Consider the following 22,981-nt stretch of genomic DNA (forward strand, 5'->3'; position numbering starts at 1 on the left):
TAATGCATATCTGCATGAGTATGCATGATGGAGGGCAAGAATCATTTTGACACAACTGATAGATTGTTATAGTCCACCAAAAAAAAAGCTGGAAACCTATATATTAAGGCAGAAAGATCACAAGAGCTTATTAATTTCTTTGGTTCTATGGAAACAATAAGGGTTTTCTACTATTTGAATGTTTGTGAAGTCCCAAATGTGATTTTCCAGAGTGCTTAGCATGGGATGGATCAGCAAGACCAAATTAGGCAATTGTAGCTCAGTAACTGAATTCTGGTTGTGTTTCAAACATTTTAGTGCAGTTTTGCAATAAGAGCTTTTGCAAAAACATACAGGAAACAATTTGTGCCATTCAGCATAGGCAGAATATTCTGAGTACACAGTAGGAGTACAAACATCTTCCATTTGCAATAGTAGAGGGTTTACATAATTTTATATCTTCTGTGATTGTAGAATTGCCAATTATAATGGATCATTATAACACACTTGATCTTATTTTCATTGCTTGAGAATTGGCTGTTGACATTAATGGAAATGCTTTTCTCTATTGGCTTGTTTTCCCAGGAACAGTATTCTAATCTTATAAATTTCTAGATTCTTCACACATATAGGAATTTGGGGATAGAAGGTGTTTTAAAGATATCTATTACAAAATTGATCTCAGTTGATTCAGTTTCCTCAATCATTAGTATAATGTAGATTTCCATCTTCTTACTTGTTTGCACCAAATTGGTTTTTATTTTGTAAGGAAAATCTTAGCTATCTTCAGTGAGATTTTATTTTCATGTGAAGAATTGCTCTGAATTGGAATATAAATATAAGGAATATAAATCCTTCCTTTCCCCACCATTCAGCCAAAACTGAAGAAGCTTCTCGCATGAGAAGCAAAATGTTTTCAAGGAAAATAAACTAAAAAAGTCCAGTATCCTTTTGAAAAGCATCTTTGACACAACCATGACCTGGATGATTGAGAATCTCCATAGACAATTGGTCTGAATTTTAAAATTTAGTGTACTCTTTCTGTTATAATAACAATAATACAGTGAAAAAAGTCATTTATTTACAGGTATTTACATTTTTTGCCTTTAAATATGTTCTGGGTGAAAAAAATAGAATGAAATTTGTTTTCTTGCTTTAGGATAGTTACTAAAGAATGCTTTAATGTTAATATTTCCTAAATGTGACAACAAATATTGAATCAGTCTTAACCTTGAAATATGAACAGAAGCCTAGTTTTTCCTGTTTAGAGCTGACTTGAGTTAAAATTGAGATATAATGCCCAACTGATTTTTTTCACAAGGAATACTAGAATGGCCAGCAAGAAGGAACCCCCTTTCTTCAATGAGGATAATGTTGGATCATGTCATTGCAAACTTACTTTCTATGAGACCATGGAGCTCTTCATTGAAACTCTTACAGGAACATGCTTTGAATTGCGAGTGTCTCCTTTCGAAACAGTTATTTCCGTGAAAGCTAAAATCCAGAGGCTGGAAGGTACATGTTCTTTTTATATTTGAAATTTGAAAGTTCAGATATTTTAGAGGGAATACCAACAGAATTAAATGTCTGGTCAAAAATTTGAATATAAAATATTTATATTGAGCTCCTAGAAATAAATTTGGATATAAATAGTAATTTGTTATATTTGTTATAGTAACAAATGTATAATTGCTTGGGTCAAAATATTAGTACAAATGCAAAAATATTTGCAAAAGCTCAATTTACGGTAACATTTGTGAATCAATAATATGAGATAAGGATGGTGAATGACTGTTCTGTGTAGGATACCTTTAGCAAATGCAGGTAAGTCCTCATTTAATTATCACAATTAAGGCCAGTAACTTGGTTGCTAAGTGATGCAGCAGCTAAAGGAAATGGTGTGACCGCAACTGTCCTTATTTTATCTCCATTTTCCTTTTTCTCCCCCACCCTTTTAGATGCTCATTGGGATAATTAGCAAAAAGGAAACTAATGTTTGTATTTAGATTCATTGGAGAGAAAGGGAATACAACAGTATAAGCAGGCACACAGTAGGAACTACGGATCCAAAGGAATGTTCTAGCATCAGCATGCTCCCAGCTCCCAGTCCTGAGCATACTAGGCAAACAGCCAGTCTAGCACATTCATTTCAGTGTGTACCTGATTGTGTATCTGCTTACTACCTCATAATCTCTTTCTCTCCAACATCTGTCCTGGGGGGGACAAAAAACAGACCAGGTCCGGTATATGTACTTATGGCAGATATGTGACTAAGAGATTCTGCAAAAGTCCTGAGTATGCACAAGTTATTTTTTCAGCATCATTATAACTTTGGTCACTGCATAAAGCAATTGATAAGTGAGGTCTATCTGTAATATTTCTTCTTCAAATAACCTCCTCAGAAACGTTCTTGCAATAGATCATATTCAATTTTTGAACCTCTGCCTTTCATGAAATCTGAGACAATATAATGAAAATGAACTAAATTCCAGCATTCCATTGTAGTGAGGCACTTGTAAGGCCATAGATAAGTAACTAATAACTACTTTTTATTATCCATTGCATTACATAAAAAAATTTTTGGCTTTATGACAGTGTCACTTAGCGACAGAGTTCCTAGTCCCAATGGTTATGACCTAAGGGCTACCTGCATATTATGTCTACAGAATTCCACAATACACCAGAAAATTAACCAAGTAATGCAGGTAGCCCTCAAGTTACAATTATGTGTTCAGCAATTGTTTGGAATTTCAATGGTGCTTAACAAAGGGACTAATGACCAGCCCTCAAAGTTCCAGCTGTTGCATGGCTTCACATGAACAATATTTGAGTGCTTGGCAACCAGCTTGCAATTATGATTGGTTGCAACATCCTACAGTCACTTGATTGCTGTTGCTGATTTTCTGTCCCAGATTCCCATTAGCAACATTAATGAGAAGCTGGCAGGGAATGTGACAAATTGCCCAGATAAATGTGTTCTTTCTTTGCACTCACCAGCACCCTCTTTCACCCTTTGCATGCTCACATGTAGCAGTAGCTGCCTTCCTGGCCTCCCTGCACCCACACACAAGCATGCATCCACCAACAGTCTCCTTCCCTGGATCTCCCTGTGTTTGCACACAGGACTGCATCCCCAGCACCTTCCTTCCCTGTTCCTCCCTGCTCTTGTACACAGGCACCCCCACATCCTCTTTCCCCAGCTTCTTTGACTTTGTGCCGCATTGTAGCACACACACATACACTTCCCAACTTGTGCATATCCTACATAGGGACTCCTGGAGCCTCTCTCACTCTTCTGTGGCGTCCCCACACTTTGTCTCGGACTCCCTCTGTTTCTCGCTTAACATCTTGCATTTCTTAAGATTACAGCAACAACCAGGGCTGCCTAGATTGTATTGCTAAACAATGTGGCCACATGAAGTCACACTTTAAGGTTGCATTGCTTAGCGTCAGCAATCCCAGTACCAATTTCCGTCACAAGTTGAGAACTGCTTGTAATACTGGTCTATTTTCTACTCTAGATTTTTCCAAGCTTATTGTACAGTTGAATGGGATCTTCATTTCCTGGATCCTATTTTTATCCTTTTAAATATAGGAACAGTTTTGGGTCATCTGCCACTTCCCTAATTGTTCACTATTTCTTACAGATAAGAATTCAGCAAGTACCGTTAGTATCCCAATATGTAAAACAAGTATTATTCGCTCATTATTCACCTTTTTTTTTTACAATTGCTTTTTGTAGCCTATTGGACAGCTAATAAACTGATTGCTGTTCTTTTTTTTTAACGCAACTTACGCAAAGAAATTTCTTAGCATTTTTCACCCATACCAGCTCATTGTCAGCTTTAGGTCTCCTATGTAAAGAATCCAAAGCTTTGCAGCTGCATTAAAATACAACATTGTAACCTTATCAGTGAGAAAGGAGATTAGAAAACAGTAATGATCAAGCAAATACTATAGTACATGCATTATATAACAATTTTGGATTTATAACAGTTCTCTTAAGTATCATTCTCATGTAATTAAATGAAAGCAAAATTCTGATATTTTGCAAAATACATCGTTAAGTCAGGAGAAGCATTACTGCATTACTTTTTTCTCAGAATACTGCATGCTGACCATAAACCTGATCATTGTCTTCATGCCTTACTTACAAACTGTAGATTGTTATAAATACAATCACAAAGGACTAATTTAACAAGCCCTTACTTAAGGTTAACATGGATTATTCTGATTTGGAAAAATTTATCTTCAGATTCTTAATTCCCAGTGAATTTTACCAAATGTCTTAAAATACTTGCAGCCTAATCAACTTCATGAAGCTACAAGGATAAAATGAAAGGAACAATCATATAGACCATCTTGAGCAAATTGAGGAATTCTAGGGCAGTAGTTAATGAAATTAACCCTGATGTTGGTGAGGTAATACAAGATTGTTATTACTTCCTACTAATCAACTGGTATTAACTGCCTTACTTAAAGGCAATTTTTACTATTATGTGGATTTAATCCTAGCACTAAAAATAAGGCGTTTAAGTCAGGAATGTTTTGCATGATACAAATTAAAATCATGCTTTTTATTTAGAATGGGTTAATTTCAGAGGAATATATATCCAAATAAATAAATTTTAGTAATTTTAGTCATAGTTTTGCAAAGTAAATATATCCATTTAATTTTAATAATATTTCAAGGTATCCCTGTATCTCAGCAGCATTTAATCTGGAATAATGTGGAGCTGGAGGATGACTATTCTTTGAATGATTATCAGTGAGTATTTAAATGTGATTCATCAGTGTTTCTGAATATTTCTTGATTACATTAAAAAAGAGTTGGAAGCGACCTTGGAGGTGTTCTAATCCAATTCCCTGCCCAAGCAGTAGATCCTATACCAGTGTTGGTGAACCTGTGCCACGCGTATGCCCTGGCACATGAGAGGTCGCCCGGACAGCGGCGCCTGACAGCTGATTGTCATATCTAGCGCACATGTGAAGGGGAGGTACACAGGAGATGCATGCGCATGCACATGGACATGCACACGAGGGGGAAACGCAGGTGCACGAGGAAGAAGTCACGCACACAGGCGCAAAGACACATGGCATGCGAGGGGGGAATTGCAGGCGCAGGGGGCGTGAGGGGGCAGCCTGCATTGCCTTCTGGGTGCTGGCACACGAGCGCACGCAATTATCGGCACAGGAGCCGAAAAAGGTTAGCCACCACTGCCCTATACCATTCTGGACAAGTGGTTGTCCACTTTCTTCTTAAAAACCTCCATTAATGGAGCACCCATAACTTCTGTGGGCAAGCCATTCCGTTAATTAATTGTTCTCACTAACAGGAAGTTTCTTCTTAGTTCTAGATTGGATCTCTCTCTTTGATAAGTTTCCATCCTTTAACTTCTTGTCTTGCCTTCAGGTGCTTTAAAGAATAAGTTGTCCCTCTTTTCTTTGTGACAGCCTCTCAAGTATTGGAAGACTGCTATCATGTCACCCCAGTCCTTCTCTTTGTTAGATTAGACATACCCAGTTCCTGCATCCATTCATCATATATTTTAGCCTCCAGACTCCTAATCATCTTTTCTCTGCACTCTTTCTAGAAGAAAAGCTTACAAAATATGTCTGATTGATTGTTTACAGCATTTCAGAAGGATGTACTTTGAAGCTGATCTTAGCAATGCGTGGTGGCCCTATTAATACAAAAAGAGGTAGACTTTTTATATTTAATCTTTGTGTTTTTATAGAGATCATAAACTAACTAAAATTATGCTTATCATTTCCTTAATGTATGGGAAGAGGTTAGGGCTAGTATACAATTAAATTCCATTTCAGTTTTAATTTAATAATGAACTACACACTATGAAGGTAGTTCTCATTTAGCAACCACGTTTGAACCCAGCAATTTGGTTAATAAGCAAAGTGGTCACTAAGTGGAAAACCCACCTGACCACAACAGTACTTATAATTTTACTTCAGCTTTCCTTTGTTTTACAATGCTAGAAGGATACAACTTCAAACAGGTGGGTAAAGCCAAACTACAGGAAAGTTTTTCAGAACTTGAGGAAGCTAGGTAAAAGGCAAATCTTATGGTGGAATGTTCACCCTAGCACTGGGATTGTTGTTGGGTTATTAATTGGGTTATTAATTATGATTATGATTAGAATAAGAAAATGTTTGTATTTACATTAATTGGAGAGGAAGGAATTACAGGAGAGAGCAGGCATACCGGTGGGGAATACGCATCCAAAGGAATGCGCTGACACTGGCTATTTTCCTAACTTGCCAGCTATAGGGGTGAAACTGATTTGGGTTTTGTCAATTTCAAGAAGCAGTTACAAAGAGGCTAATTACAAGTAGTCCTCACTTACCACCCCAATTGGCTCTGGAATTTTGGTCACTGATGTAGATATTAAATAATCATCATGTGATCAGACCCGATTTTGGGACCATTTTTACCACGGATAAAGGGATCACATAGTTGTTAAGCTTCCTCAATTGACCTTGCTTGTCAGAAGCCAGCTCGGCAGGTTACAGATTATGATCAGGTGATCTCATCAGATGCAACCATTGTAAAAATACTTCTTCTCATCCAACAAGGTTTTATGAGCCTTCTCCACATCTTAAAGGCTTAAATCATTGCATAGACAATTATTGAGATCATTTCTTCATGTGGAAAGTTGTAACTCCTATGTAATTGAAATCAGTAGATAAAATCAGATTTAATTTTTCAAGCTATGAGCTTAATCTAAATAAGTTGCAACTTCTAAATTATAAAAAAAAAGGGTACTGGTAAAACATCCTGATGTTTTACCATAAATATTACAGCGCTGGTGAATTTCAAAATGACTAATTCAGCAAATAAAAAATCTGTTCTCTCTGCCAGCCCCTCAAGATAGACAAGAGTAGAAAAATCAAAGTTCTGAGTGCTAACACTGCTTTTATTTTATTTTAAAATTTTATTTTACTTTTAGGATTATAGTAACAGAATCTTGCAAGCCTGAAAGTGCCTCCCCCCTCCTTTATTTTTAAGAAAACTAGGGAAGATTATTTCTGAGAAATTTTCTTAAATTCCATTTTTGTTTTAGACTTAATTTTTTATCTGACCATTGTCTTGGTTGCAGCTCTTCCTCTTTCTCAAGGTTATTCTTACAACCCATTACATCCTCTGAATCTGGTTTAGTTCTATGCTAAAGATTTCACACCATGTGTCTGAAATTGATATACCAAGAAAGTGTTCTAGTAAACATTAATGGAATATTATTAGATCTCATTAAGACTGATAGGAGAAAATAGTACAGGCAGTTCTTATTGAAGGACCGGTCACTTAGCAACTATTAAAGTTACAAAAGTACCACAGCTACTTTGTTTTCAAAGTTCAAGTGGCTGAAAAACACATACACCCACAATCAAGTGATCTCAGTCACCCAATACTGATTTTTGGCAATTTTCTTTTGCATATTTTGGGTGCATACTTCTGGTTTATGGCAAAAAAACCCACTCATTATGGAAAACATGTTTACTTCACCACCACCACCACAAAAATGGTCGTAAAATCAAGCACAATCATGTATTGATCCACTTAATGACTCAATTATTACAATTGTAACTCAAGAACCACCTATACACAATTTTGCCACATGTTTTCATGCCTGGGACAACAATTTTTTTCTTATTCATTGTCAGTTTTATGCTTGAATGGAAACACCTAATTTGTGGATTGTGGATTATTTTACATCAGCCAAGACTTGAGAAAACACCAGGTTCTCAGGATTATACCTAATGCTTTTCCAGAAAGTTGTTCAATTATGAAAAGGTGTTGGTCTGTACCTGAGACCTGATATGCTTCATGATGCTTTTGATGTTAATGCTTTTCCTAATATAAAAAAGAAAGTTTACATTTTGTAAAGCAGTAAAAAAGTTTGTTGCTATTCAGTTTTATTTCTATTTTAAAATAGCGGTTTGTGACTAAATCTGATTTATTTAATAAGGTTGCATAACACTTTACTTGGTTCATTAGAAACAGGAGTTTCTGTGAACATGTCCTTCAGGTCAGCATTCAGATGAAAATATAGTCCCTTTCAAACCACTTTTTTCTTAATGTTCCTTTCCTTGGTAGTTCCTTTGGAAGACCCAATCAAGGAAATAGCAGAATACATGGGTCCCTGTCGAGATGATGTCTGGGAAAAGGTTCCATCCAGTAAACATGTTACATTCTTGGTCTACCAGGAAGGAGACCAGCTGAATTTTTTTCGAGTTGTGGACAGAGGAGATGGAACTTTAACACCATTATCTGAATCTTTAAGGTATGTTATTTCTAAGCTTAAGAATATTCAAATGTTATTGAAAACTCTAAGCAAGTTTACAATTAAGTTAAGTTCCAGTGTATTCTGCTCTTGGCAGAGCTTTCAGTTATGTTTTCATTACATGTTTATTATTAAAAAATTGATATAAAAGTATAATATGAACTAAAGGAAACAAAACTCCAAGGCCGGTAGATTCCTTAAATAATAGTTTTATTGGAAATATCATATTGGCAGAGTTCTGGTGAAAACCGATTCTGAGGGTTTCCGCAGTTTTCACCAAATTAAAAGTAAGAGTTTTTCCCTTTCCCCAAACAATCAATCACATGGTCCAATCAGGATGCCATCTGGTTGCCTGGTAATGTCACTCCTCCTCTCCTTCCAACCAGGTGTGAGAATGTCCTTGGTTCCCAAGTGAAAGTATTTTATTTTGACCACAAAACTCCAGCTATCTCTATTCCTCCCTATCCCTCAGCTTCAGTGTGGCAACGCTGAAGCTCCAAAATGGCTCCAGTCAGGTCAGAGTTGACAGTTGCCTCTTGAAAAAACACCACTGGGGTTGTTAAAGAGAAATCCAGTCTGGAACTAAGGAGAAATTTCCCAAGAATAAGAAGGAACAGAACAGCATACCTCTTGGACTTCTGGGTATTCCTTTGCTGGAGGTCTTCAATAAAAGAATAGATAACCATTAATCCAGGATGGAATAGGGTCCCCTGCCTTGGGCAGGGGGTTGGACTAGACCTCCTAGATCCTTTCCAGCCCTAGGATTCAATGAAAAAATAGCTTCTGGGATTACGTGACTACATCTAACTTCAGTAAAATTCCCAGTTCGTGATTGTATTTCCCCATTCACAGAGTCTGTTTCAAACAGTAGTAACTTTAATTAGATTTGTAAGAATGTTTCCAAAACTAAAGCAGGAGACATTCTCTCCATATGCTACCAATGAAAAATGACCAGTAAATGGTATCTGAAATAAAAGAGAAAAGGAGATTGTTACATGCATTAACAGTCTCTACATGTTTTGCCTATGCGTGTACATCTTCACATATAGAGAGATCCCCCATTTTCGAAGGCGCTATTTCATTTGGCACATTACAAGGGCGGGTTCTCAAGTAAAAATTAGTTCTGAAAGACGTTTGATGTAAACAATGCTTTTGAAATATAAAACCATCACCGTTTTATTTCAGAAAGTTTACTCTTTTTGCTATTTTTTATAATTTTGACTTAAGAAGGGTTAACATGTACAATACTAGACCACATCTGAATTTTCTCCTTGCCATAGTGGTGGCTCTGTTTATAATTTGTATGCCGATGATGATGAGGATACAGAAATATCTCCTTCTGGGCAACAGATTATTGAGAACTCCATTACAATGAATAAAATGAAGCTGCTAAAGGCAAAGATGGAAAACATGAATCTTAATAAAAAGGTAAAGCCATAAAATATAAGATCATCTCTAGATAGATATCAGTAAAGAACAATTAAAAACCTCTATAAATAACTTATTCCATAACAGATATTACTCAATATACAGTTTAATATCAAAAATTAATTTAAGCTGTGCACACTATATCTGACACATTTTACCAATATAATGTACTTTTCCTAAAAAAACAAGTACGTGTCATGAAATTACAATGTGTCAGGAGGCTATCATTTTTGTCTATCAGCTGTCATTTTTAGTCTAAAGAGTACTAAATATTGTAATATTTTCATCATTCCAATCCAGAATTTTTCCAACTGATCTATAGAACCATTTGGACAAGTAGTTTGGACAAGAAGCCAAGGACAAAAAATAGTTCACTTGAAATCAGTCTATTTTCTACCACCAGATGTTTGCCTTTTGATCCAGATTTTTTTTCCCAAATAGATTCGACAGCCTGAGAAAATTTGAAAAACCCTGTTCTAATTGGATAGAGATTACTGATTAGAATTATTATTCAAAGGAAAGCAAGTTGTTTTTTGAGTCTGGATATTGAATAATATTTAAGTATTATGAAATTCTTCAAATTGAAATGTAAAAGAGAGTTAATGCTACTGTGCAAAACTGGTGATGAGATACATTGGGATTCTGTAGTTGCGCTATTGTTAAAACTAACCACTTTTCCTTTCTCTCCCCCCCACAGCCTAAGATCAAAGTGAACCCCCATTCTCCAGTAGTCCTTCATCCATCTAGTGGCTCACTTGCAGCTGTTCGTCATAATTTTCTACGAGCACTTCCTCATATTGGGCAATCCTGTCTGCCTCCTGAAAATTTACATAACTCAGGAATATCTCAGAATGCTCTTTCAGCCTTAACACATACTGGTAAAAAAGTGTCATCCATTACTAGAAACTTTCTTAAAGAAAATGACAGATGGGAGAGTATTTCACCATCTCACTCGGCACTGTCTTCCAAAGTATCATCTGTGGAAAAGGGAGAGGCAAAACTTTCTGAAAACAATGTAGTTCCTCAAGTGACAACTGCACTTGCAAATTTGGAAAAAAATGCAGAAAGTGGTACATCATCCAATGAAAGATGTCCTTTCTTATATCCAGATCTCACCAATGTAAATCTGTATACTGCAGAAAAAAATGTTCTACCAAACAAAGAGACTCTTGCCTTGGTATCAGAAGCAACTTGCAATGACTCATACAGCAAAATGTCTGGAGCAGAAGAAGGGAATACCACCCTTCAGTTACCGCAGGAGCATCAAAACAAATCCATCACAAAAACTTTGACTTTTACAACAGCAGATAATAGTATTTTTAACTCTCATGAGTTTAGTCTTAAGAAAACACGCCTGTCACCTCTTCATTTTTCATCACAGATGGCACATTACAGTCCTCAGAAATCTCAAACTCACTCCAAATATTTTGAAGAAGCTGGCTTGAAGCCTACTATTTCTCCAAACATTGTACAGTCATTGGAGGTGCACAGTTTAGCAGATTCCTCTTACTCAAGAACATCTAGATTTCATGGCATTGGTTTAGATTTACCTAGCAAAAGGCCTGATACCCATTCTAAAGTGGAGGCAAGGGATATCACAGAAGTAGCAATTAAGGCTTCCAAAGACCCTGTTGTTTCTGTAAATAATATAAGTTTGCTAAGTTCATTTGCCCGAAGCACAAATAGAGATGGCTTACCGAATTCCTGTGGCACTAGCCGGTTTCGGACTTCTGGTATTTCATTAACTACCAACTTTCAACATTTTCAAGAAGAAAGTTTTAGAACAGCTTCTCCTCCCAATGACATGCCTGGATATTTTTTAGTAAGTACTCCTACTTTATTTTTTTTTACAAAGATGAGATTTGTACTTGTAGTAGGGTTTACTCCCTATTTATTGGTCAAAAATCAGAACTGGCAACTTGTCAAATTGGAAAACCTCAATGTATATCAATATTATTTAAATAAGCTTGAGTTTTGGCTTTCAAAATCTAAAAGTTACCATTCAATAAATAATCCATTTTTGGATGTGTTAGTTTTCTTTAAACAATGGGCATTTCTCTGAGGCAGGTCATGTTTTATTTTTACAGGCGGATTTGTAAACTATGTCTGGTTTTCTAGTAAATACTGTAGATTACTGTGAAGTTACTATATACATGAGCTATAGTGGTGCAGTAGTTAGAGGCTACTTCTGCTGACTGCCAGCTGCCTGCAATTTGGCAGTTCAGATCTCACCAGGCTCAAGGTTGACTCAGCCTTCCATCCTCCCAAGGTGGGTAAAATGAGGACCCAGATTGTTGGGGGCAATAGGCTGACTCTGTAAACCGCTTGGAGAGGGCTGTCAAGCACTGTAAAGTGGCATATAAGTCTAAGTGCTATTGCTATCGCTATACATTTCAAAATGATTGAGACAGCATATTTTAGACTTTTTGTATTAGAACACTATTTTCAAAGTGCTTTACATTCAAATGTTTTGCACTTTTGAGTTTCATTAATTTTGAGGTTTACATTTTAACAAGTTGATAATATGTTCTGTATATTTATCCTATATTTTAGCCAGTGCATATGTTCCGAAAAGTTGTCTCACGATGTTTCTCAGACATGTTTCACTGAGGTTGAAATATTAGGCATTTACTTCCCAACTATAAATAAGATAAAACACACATTGTTCAAGATGTCATTCAGTAACAATTTCCAGATAATGCTCTCTCACACCTTGAGGGGGAGGATGAAAAGAAACAAGAGCATGACTTTGTTTTTTCTTCACATATAATCTGACCTTAGACTGGAATGGAAGAATCCTTTGCAGAACCTTCTTGTATATTTTCTATTTATGTGACTAGTGATCACATGGCAAGGCATTCCGGCCAATACTTACACCCCAGTTTTCAGAAGTCCTTGAAGTAGGTTCAGAAGCAAATCAACAGCAACACAAGTGGTAGTGCAAATGGAAAGTGCATCCAGCACTGAATGTCACACAGTACGGCACTGTGACATTCTGCAGCTGATGCTTTATTCTCAAGGGAAGCCCCATGAAGATCAGATTGCAATTTGGCTGTTTATAAATGATATCTTATATGATTGCTTTATTTTTGTGTTTTCCTCCTACATGTGTTTGGGGATAGAACTTATAGCATTACATGTAGTCCTCGATTTATGGCTGCAGTTGAGCCTGGAATTTTAGTCAAAAATCATTGTGATCTTGTTAAGCAAGGCACACAAGTGATAACTTTGCCCAGCAACCATAATCCAGGCAATTCCCCTTGAAGTCATTAAAACAATTTTGTAGGTTGTTAAGGTGGAGGGAGTCCCAAATAAAGGAGTGTGGAAGTGCCTTTGATCAGTGGCCCCCAACCTTTTTTGAACCAGGGACCGGTTTCATGATTATTCTTCCACGGACCGGTACCTGAGTAACGCGAGACTCCACCGCCATCGGGACGGCTCTTCGTTTGAAGCTGCCCCCCCCCCTTCAACGAAACTAAGGCGTGAGCACCCAAACGCCACTTTACAACCGAAAACCTGGAAGCAACCAAAAACCCGGAAGCACCATCGAAACAAGATGGCGGTGCCCAAGCTTTGCGGCCCGGTAAAAAATGATCCACGGACCGGTACCGGTCCGGGGACCGGTGGTTGGGGACCCCTGCCTTAGATGGAGGAGGCCCTGAGAAGCCAGGTGCAGGCTGGGTGCGAGTTATGGGAGGTATTGCAGTGCAGTGTATAAGTGCACGGAGGTCAAATAAAGAAGCTGTAATTGTCCCCACCTGTCTTGGCACATGAAAAGTTGCCACTCCTGGGAAGTGCTAAATGCCTGGAAAACCTCTACCATGGGGCGTGAAGTAGCCACTCCTCGAAAAGCCAGAAAGCCTCCACAGTGGGGTGCAAAGCAGCTGCTTTGTGGGGCGTTCCAAATGACCTGGGCATTTTACAGCCTGTGGGCCACTTTCTCATGTGGCCCTTTGGGAAAGTGAATTGCCCACCCATGCTCCAAGGACACACAGTGGTGTGAAGCAGCCACCCCACATGTGTAACACCAAACACCTGGGAAGACCCTAGCTGCCATATACTCTGCACCAGGGGTGTCCAACCTTGGCAACTTTAAGACTTGTGGACTTCAACTCCCAGAATTCCTCAGCCAGCAAAGCTTCTCTTAAAGTTGCCAAGGTTGGACACCCCTGCTCTACACCATGCCAGCTGGCCTTCACCACGTCTTTGTCCTACTGGTAGGACAAAGTAGCTCTTCGTGAACAAGAAAAATAAATGCTAAAATAATCTATGTATTTAGTAAAATAAATGTATCTTTAAGAACCCTCCCCCCCCCCTTATGCTGTGAGGACAGAGCTGGAATACTTGACACCATCTCCACTGTTCCATCCCACCTGGGAGCAGAGGAAAAGGGCATTTTAAGACATTGCAAATGAGTGGCTGCCTTCCCCAATTATTTTTCTTCTTTTTCTGCAAAGGGCCAGGCTGGACATGCCTCAGTAAATAGTGAGAGGAAGAAAGTGGTGAAGGTCAGTTGACATGGTAGATTGCATGCATGTGTGCTGGGGTGGAGTTTCTCAGGTGTTTGAGGATTCATGTGTGTTTTTGTGGGTTTCTTCACGCTGCCTTCATCCTGGGGGTCTCTGGGGTGTTTGGAATTTCCTGCAGAGTAGCTGCTTTGCATCCCACTGTGGAGACTTCTGGAGCTTGGCTCTGTGTGTGTGTGTGTGTGTGTGTGTGTGTGTGTGTGTGTGTTTTGCCTTATGCCACTGAAGCTTTCCTAGCATTTTTAAATGCATCGATTTGGGGAGGGGGAGAGAGATAGGGAGGTGTGAGGAGTGGCAGTATCTCTGCAGGTGGTCGTAATTTTGATCATGTGAGTTTTAATTTTTAATATGGTAAATATTGATTAAATAACTCATAGAAATAAAAGCTCTTTTAGCTTAGGGTAGATTCAAATGAAAACTTTGCCCAGTGCCAAGGTAAATATCTATGGACCTGTCTGGTCATGATTATGGAAGATGGAATGAATGAAATGGCAAGGGTTGTGGAGGAACAAGAGAAAACTGTAAAAGATCTGAAGGAAGGTATACATACATGAAAATCTGGAGAATGAAATGAAAAAATGGTTATTCAAACATTTTTCACAAGAAAAATGTTTGAATAATCATTTTTCCGGCATGGAATAATGGATAGGTGGTTGGACTAGAAGACCTCCAAGGTTTCTTCCAGCCCTATGATTCTATGATTTTCTGCTTAGAATTGTACAACCTCATAGGAATCCTCTGGGAAGAAAAAGTAGGCATAAACTAGGAAAGAATGGAAAGTGCTCATATGTGCTTAAGTTTAAAAGGGCATATAAAGGAAATGGAAACTGACACAGTTGTCAAGAAAACTTAGAGCAAGTAGTTAATGCTTGCAGATATCAAGTCGTAAAGGCTGGAATGCAACAGGAATTTAGGCTCACAAGAGAAGCTAACGTCAATGTCAGTAACAAGAAAAAAAGGAAGGGGTGGGGCCACTGTCTGGAAAAATAAGCTGGTAACAAGTGATGAGATGGCAGAGCTTCTCAACGAGTACTTTGCTTCGGTCTTCTTTCTAAAGGGAAAACTGTTCAAATGAACCTAAGAAGACCAATTAAGGAGGAAGTGGCAATCCAAGGTAAGTAAGGAGATTGTCAGGCAACATCAAAGGAATTGAAGACTTCAGTACCAGATCAATTGCATTTAAGAACTGCTCAAGATTCATTTCTGAAAACTTTTTACATCTTTGACAAATCATAGCAGTCGAGTATAGTGCTGGAGAACTGAAAAAAGGCAAATATTGTACCTCTTTTCCAAGAAAGAGAAAAAAGAATAGATAACTGCAGCTAATAATGGACAAAACTCTTGAATAGATTGTGTTTGTGAAAATAATAAATTGCTTGGCAGAAATTATCATGATTATAAATAACAAATAATTTTACAACTCATCATTTTTGGTACTCGTGCGCCTCTCTGATCCAATTAGTGATAAGTACCAAGGTACCATGATAGAAGGCAGCTTGAGATATGAATTTAATAAGTGTTAGGCAAATTAATTTAATGCGGATATTTAATTGGATTTTTTAAAATCCTTCATGCTATCCTAAAAGTGCGTGATGTCCTAGCCAACTGTATTCTCTGTTTTAGTATTGTATTATACAATGAACTTTATTAAGTTGAATGAACATATTTTGAATAAACCCTAGCTAGCATAGTGTAGCTGTGTACAGAATACATTTGCCTTTCTTTTTTTTCTCTACTGTTAGAATTCGGTTGTTTGCAGCCAAACATTTAAGACTCAGATTTGTAGAAGAAATGTATTTAAAAGTTTTTAATTCATTTCCTCATTGCTTGTGTTCACATTCATTATTCTTTCCACCCTTTATATTTTAGTCTCCTGGAGTTGGATCGAATGGAAATATTGTGGCTTCAGGAAAAAGAATGTGTGAGTAACCAATTTGGAATCTTCAGAAATTGCCATTTATAGCGCTTTCCTATTTAAGTAAACACAGAAATAAACACGGAAAGGAGCATTGTATACAGTAAGACTTGTCTGTAAGTCATATGACATATCAAATGTCAGATATCTGCAAGTATAGAGACTCCTTCAGTTAGTTGCTGTTGTGCCTCAAGTGCGGATACATGGCTTTCAACTCCCACTATTCTGTGTGAAATACAGTCTCTATAACTAGTCAGTGTGAGACAGAATATAGGTAGTCCATGAGTTACAATTGCAGTTAGGATCATTATCGCCATTGCTAAGCAATGTGATGTTATGTGATTGCATCACTTAACCAGGCAATCCAGGCAGGCCCATTACCTTTGTAAAGGCACAAAGTGCGTGCAAGCGCAGGGAGGCCCCGGAAAGAGAATGCGCGTGTGAGAGAGATGAGAAACTTGGAGAAGAACGATGAGATGTATACCAGAGGTTCAACCATACTGAGCAGATCTCATCAGAGGAGCCAGACCACGTGTCTCTCTCCATAAACAATATGGAGAGACATAGTGTACAGATACCCATACCAGATCATTCGTCATCCAGGTCAACAAGCACCGCATTAGGTGTTTGAGTCCTTGGACATCTGGTGACAAATGGGCTATAAGTCTCAAAACTATTGACTGAGGAATCAGGGCCAGCAGCTGCAAGACCACTGGAAGAAAGGTTGCTTGCCTGTCACAAATATACAAAGACTAAAAACAAAGCAATAATGATCTATTATTACAAATCATATCCAACAAGAATACCTGAAAAGAAGGCACCAGTCTGGAAAAAAAAAACCAACATGCAAAAATTACAGAACAGACACTAGTAGACTAAAGTTGATTTATAATATGAAATATTTATAGAAGCAGAACTGAAAGAACTGCAAAAGTCTACACAGGACAAAGAAATCAAAGCCTTGCCAGAAGTAGCTGAGTATATAAAGGTAAATCTGGAGCAGTCAGCAATGCATAGCTGTTGAATTCATTCCCAAACCACAGCCTTGTGTTCCCGCGCAGCCTGGATTAATTGTTTTGGGCGGTGCTCTGGGGGTGACATTTCTCTGTGGACCGCCAGAATTTTCGTGCGGACCACCAGTGGTCCCTGGCCCACTGGTTGGCGACCACTGGACTGAAAGACCTCCAAGGTCCCTTCCAACTCTTATTCTGAAAACAAACTTTCCACCTAAGCAGAAAGGAAACTGCCTAACAGCAGGGGTACAAAAGATTAGCTCCTAATTGACTGGATGGTTTTGGAAAACTGCAAGAGAAGGAAGACCAATGAGGCTTAGATTGATTACAGGAAGGCATTTGACATCCTGCCACATGATTGGATAATCAAGTAGCTAGAAATAACAGGAGTCAGTAGAAACATTTTAAAAAGTGTAAAGATCAGTGGCGCAATGAAGACTCACTAGCAGATCAATAGTGATAGTCTTAATATCAAGAGAGACATCTTTCACAAAGACTTACTATCATAACTACTGCTTGACATTGAATGGATTTGTCAGTCAAATATACTGAACAAGTCAGTCATGGTTATCAAACATCAAAAATATCTACCAGGCTATCTCACCTCCTTTACATGGACTATCTGAAGCTGCATGGAAAAGCTGAAATAGAATCACTGCTCAGCTCTGTCCAGATATACAGCCAAGAGTCACAGTGGAATTTGGACTGGGCAAAAGAGCTACCCTTACTGTCCCCAAGGAAAAAAATAGTAAAAACTGAAAAATTGAGATGCTCTATGGAAATCACATCAAGATTCTGGATGCAGATTGCTACAAGTCTGGGCATCCTTCAAGCTAATATGTAAATTAAAACATTTACTGTTGCCTGAAAAAATCAGTAATATACCATATTTTGTTTAAAAAATCAAGTGTTTTCACTAGCCTTTCTTGGCAGCTGCTTTTCCCTTGTATCATTTATTTCATAGCAAATATACAAAATAATTATGAATATTTTACTTTTTTGAAAGCAGGTGATACAACTCATCTTCCACCTGTGAATTGTTCTATTCAACCTAAAAAGAAAATTGCAAAGCATTGCTTCCTATGTGGAAAGAAAACTGGATTAGCAACGAGCTATGAATGTAGGTAGGTTGAATTTGTATCCTAAAATCATTTACCATTATCCAAACAAAACGAAGAAATAGAAAGGGATTTGTTGGGATAAATGCTAAATAAGTATTGAGATAAATAATGCTGCCAAGACCAATCTTTCACTTTTCAGTTAGTAGATTGTAAAGTAAAAGAAACAACCTATAAAATGTGCATGCCTAATTAAAAATCAACAGAAGCCTGTTTCTTCTCCGTGGTTCTCTTTCATTGTATGTAAATATGAAGGTGACCTTAAATTTAGCAGTGCTTGGACTAATGGAAGGGTTATTGTAGTCACTGCTAATTCCATGAGCTAAATTGACATCAAGAAATGTCCTGTTTTTCTTACCAATTGGATTTTATTCCCTCTAAAATAATAACTGTTTCCAAACAGAGAACTATTATCATAAACAGATGAAATGAAACCAGCAGTGTGGTGTGAATAGAAAGATACCGATAGCATATATTTTGAATTAATAAAATGATGGAAAAAAACAGTAACAAATTGAGAGATTAAAAGAAATAGATTAAGAGTTTTGGGGTGTAAACATTAACGGCAACAATTTTAGCAGATTGTTTTTCTTGGTGTTTGTGATGCACGGTCTGCTTATTTTAGCATTCATACACTCCATTCTTCCCTTGGAGTTCAGCCTGGTGCAGTGAGAGGAATTTTTTATTTTACAATTGGCTGGTCATTGCTATTGATAAAAGCTGAGAGGAAGGATCTGGGCCCAGGTCACGTAGCAAGCTTCCATGACTATAGGAGAAGAACCCGGGGTTTCCTGCTCCAAATCCTTAACTGTAACACCACACTAACTCTCCATTATTTTATATGGTCTTCAGTTAAATCTTGAATTTTTTCCTGATTTCTCCTGATTCAGAATTCAGTAATTTTGGGTCATATGTTTGGAGTTGACTGCTTGTTTGTATAATAGCAAATGTGATTTGTTTCTTTTAATTCCACAATTGCTTTTGTCATGTGATTTATATTCTATATTGTGTCTTAGTTTTATTTTTGCCTTTCATTCAGGATAGTGGCATCCATAAGGCTGCCTCTTGCCATTTTTGCAACGGCCACTCCAATTATTTTTAGCATTACATCTCTTTTGTTTTTTTCTGTCATTGTCAGTTTTTGTGTTGTGATTTTTTTTTCAAATTTTGGGTACTTCCCTACAGGCTATGTAGCAGTTTTCCAAGTTCATCAAATACAGTATTGAATATTACCACAACATGTTTGATCAGCATTAGCTTACCTCACTTCCCTGGTTGTTTAAGGAACCCATTGAATCTTGGTCTGTGCCTTGCAATAAAATGGCAAAAATTGCCTTCTAGATTTTCGGGCTTACATCAACCACCACAGGGGTCAACCATTGAAGTTTCTCATAAGAGATCTAAATACAATGTTTTATGATCTTATTTGATAGAGATCCCTTAGTTTTTATTCTTTGTTTAAAAAAAATTTATCAGTTCATAATGTCTCTGGAATGGTTTTATTTCCATTTTTCTATAAAATGATTTATTAAGGCCATTATGTATTGAATTTATACCTCCTGTGCCATTACCTCTTGGAATATTGGGGAGGGTGTTAATCATTGGTGACCAACTCTTGAGATCATAAGATAAATACTGGATTTTATTTGCTGATCCTGAAACCAGCTCTTTCAAGAAATTAAAAGTAACTTATGGCTGTTTTGACACTTAAGACTGTTGCAGCTTCCCTTGGTCATGTGATCAAAGTTTGGATGCTTGGCAACTGACTCATATTTATGAAAGTTGCAGTGTTCTGCAGTCATGTGATCACTTGTTGCAACCTTTTTACAAGCAAAGTCAGCAGAGAAGCCCAGGGGTGGGATACGACAGGATTAACTACCAGTTCGGGATTTACGAGCTTCCGTGCACACTGTGAGCCGCGTGCCTGTAAATCGTCATCAGCATGCTGTGTGCAGAGACGCAGCCTTTGAAACAGCCCTCTTTTCCTGCTTTTTTAACTGCAGCTGTGCCTCACACGGCAGCTGAAGTTGAAAAAAATCAGGAAATAAAGGTCAGGTAAGAGCCCGGGTGGGCAAAAACATCAGCAGACATAGAACCGATTCTATGTCTGCTGCTCTTCAGAGCTACCGGTTCTACAGAGGTGGACAGAACCGGTAGAAATCCACCCCTGGAGAAGCCAGAGTCACTTAACAACCAATTTACTGACTTAACAACTGCAGTGGTTCATGTAACAACTATGGCAAAATAAAGTTTTAAAATTGGGCAAAACTCACTATCTCACTTAGCAACATAAATTTTGGGCTCAACTGTGGTCATAAGTTGAGGAGTTATGTCTGTAGTTCTTCAGACTGCCCATATAGCCCTAACAGCTACCACAAGGGCATATCCAAACTCTTGCTGCCTAAATGAACAGTTCTGCTCTGATCTTGCTCTTTTCCCTGTGGTTTAGGAATAGCAGAGTCATACTTGTGAGGCATTGTATTAGTAAAGTTTCATAAAGTTAGTTTGGGCTGTTCCTTGCTTTTCAAAATGAGAAAATGAGTTAAATTGCCAAAGACAATAGGAGTCATCTTTATAAAACACATCTCCTGAACACAGTGATCAGTTTGCTTCAGTTGTCTCGTGCCATATGTAATAAGGGAAAACCTGAGGAAATCGAAAATACTGGACAAGACAGGAAGCAGTCGCTGTCCATCTCTCTCTGCATGGATCTTAGTTCTTCATGAAGAAGTTGGAAAATATCTCTCCTATGTTCATGCCTCACTAACATGCAATAACAGAATTGGAAGGGACCTTGGAGGTTTTCTATTCTGACCCTTTGCTTGAGCAGGAGACCCTGTACCATTTCAGACAAGTGGCTGTCCAGTCTCTTCTTAAAAGCCTCTAATAATGGAACACCCACAATTTCTGAAGGAAAGGCATTCTACTGGTTAATTGTTCTCACTGTATAGGAATTTCTCTTTTTCTAAGTTGCTTCTCTCCTTGATTAATTTTTGTGGTAGTCCCTCAAATATTGGAACACTGCTATCTTGTTATCTATAAAGCGGTACTAATACTTCATGAGATTTTGATTCTATCCCTCTATTAATGCAACCTAGGATTGCATTGGCTATTTCAGCTGCTGGCTTATATTTAAGTGATTGTCCACTAGGACCCCAAGATGCCTCTCACAGTTGCTGGTAGTGAACCATGTTTCATCTAGTCTGTACCTATACAATTGGTTTTTCTTGCTAATTGTAAAATCTTACTTTTATCCAGATTGAATTTCATTTTGTTATGTAGGGCCCAGTTTTCAATTCTGTTGAGATCCATCTGGACCTTGAGCCTATCCTCTGGGTAATTGATTCTTTTTGCCAGCTTAGTGTTATCTACAAATTTGATGAGTTCACCTTCTATTCCCTCATCTAAATCATTTATGAAAATATTGAAGAATACTGGGCATAAAATGGAATCTTACTTTCCTACATGTGTATGTAGTTCATTAAGGACTACATGTTGAGTACTGTTTGTCAGCCAGTTACAAATCCATCTGGTGGTGATGCGGTCTATCCTATTTACTAGCTTACCGAGAAATAGGTTGTGGTCTACTTTGACAAATGCCTTACTGAAATCTGTATATTATGTCCACAGCATTTCACTGATCTATTAATTTAGTCACTTTGTCAAACAAATAGATTTGTTGGATTTGAGTTGCTCTTTTTATTGTCTTGTTTTTGAAGATCCTTCTTTAAAACTTTTTTTGTTTTTAGTTTTTGTCTTGATATTTCCTAACCCTTCATTTTTTTCTTCAGATGTGGAAACAACTTCTGCGCAACTCATCGCTATGCAGAGACTCACACCTGTACTTATGACTACAAGAATGCAGGAAGGAGATTCTTGCAGGACTCCAATCCTGTTGTCAGTGCACCAAAGCTTCCCAAAATCTAAGCATAATTTTATGGTCCGTGACTGAACTGTTTTTCTTTACTGTATGTCAAATCTAAAGATTGGCAAGTAACAAGACCATCCAAAGCTCTATAGTTCTGAAGAATGATGTAACACTCTTGTAACTGACATCTTTTATTCTTTAGTGAATCAAAATTTAAACATTAGTTTTTAAAAATGTACATTCTGATTTAATAATTATTATATATTTTGTGTTAAGTATTTTATAATTGAAAATGTCCTTTCACCTGTCAAGTCTTAAAAAGATGCACTTTAGTTAGTATACATACATACAGATATATGTATGTATGTGTGGGTATGTGTGTGGGTATGCACACAAAGAGACACATAATGAGACTTGACAGGGTTCTGTATTGAAAATGTCTTATCTCTTGGTTTTCAAATATGTTATTTTAGTTTTTAGTATGGAGGTTTCATTGTACTAGGCCAACTTTATCAGTGAAGGGCCTTGTATTCCATCAAACCAGCTGAAGACCATGTTTCTGTTCTGGAAGTTATCATGTTAGATTATTATTCTTATCTGGCAGATTTAAAAGCAAAAACAAAGGAAGGATTTTCTTGTTATTAAATAGAAGACACTTTAATTTTTGTGATTTGTGTTTTTTTAAAGATCTTACAACACTGTTTCAGATATTGTTATAAAAAAGAATAAATATGCTTTTTTATATAATAAGTAGAGTAAGTGACTTGCTGTTTTACAGCATGCTGACAATTGGGGGAATATAAAAAATGTTTAAGGCTTGATAACCTCAAAGGTGCT

General features: G+C 37.5%; 1 protein-coding gene across 21 annotated transcripts; it reads left to right on the forward strand.

Moving 5' to 3' along the window:
* The first annotated feature begins 1,266 nt into the window (after positions 1-1,266).
* Positions 1,267-22,885, forward strand: ZFAND4 (zinc finger AN1-type containing 4). Of its 21 annotated transcripts, XR_015749919.1 has the most exons (11): positions 1,267-1,494; positions 4,672-4,747; positions 5,614-5,681; positions 8,090-8,276; positions 9,557-9,704; positions 10,402-11,526; positions 14,162-14,212; positions 15,288-15,344; positions 16,100-16,151; positions 18,168-18,282; positions 22,068-22,885. XR_015749919.1 is itself a non-coding variant. In XM_026668965.2 (9 exons), exons 1-9 carry the CDS (start codon positions 1,311-1,313, stop codon positions 22,226-22,228), a joined length of 2,115 nt encoding a protein of 704 aa, XP_026524750.2. In that variant the 5' UTR covers positions 1,267-1,310; the 3' UTR covers positions 22,229-22,885. The 21 variants fall into 21 exon arrangements, 17 of the variants coding, with proteins under 17 accessions (XP_026524750.2, XP_026524744.2, XP_026524745.2 ...); XR_015749921.1 differs by lacking the exon at positions 14,162-14,212; XR_015749922.1 differs by lacking the exon at positions 14,162-14,212 and having other exon boundaries at positions 18,168-18,278.
* Positions 22,886-22,981: the final 96 nt, after the last annotated feature.

The sequence above is a fragment of the Notechis scutatus genome, chromosome 5 (assembly GCF_049901735.1).
Source record: "Notechis scutatus isolate UNSWTSFEM ecotype Mainland chromosome 5, rNotScu1.2, whole genome shotgun sequence".
NCBI classification, from domain to species: Eukaryota; Metazoa; Chordata; class Lepidosauria; order Squamata; family Elapidae; genus Notechis; species Notechis scutatus.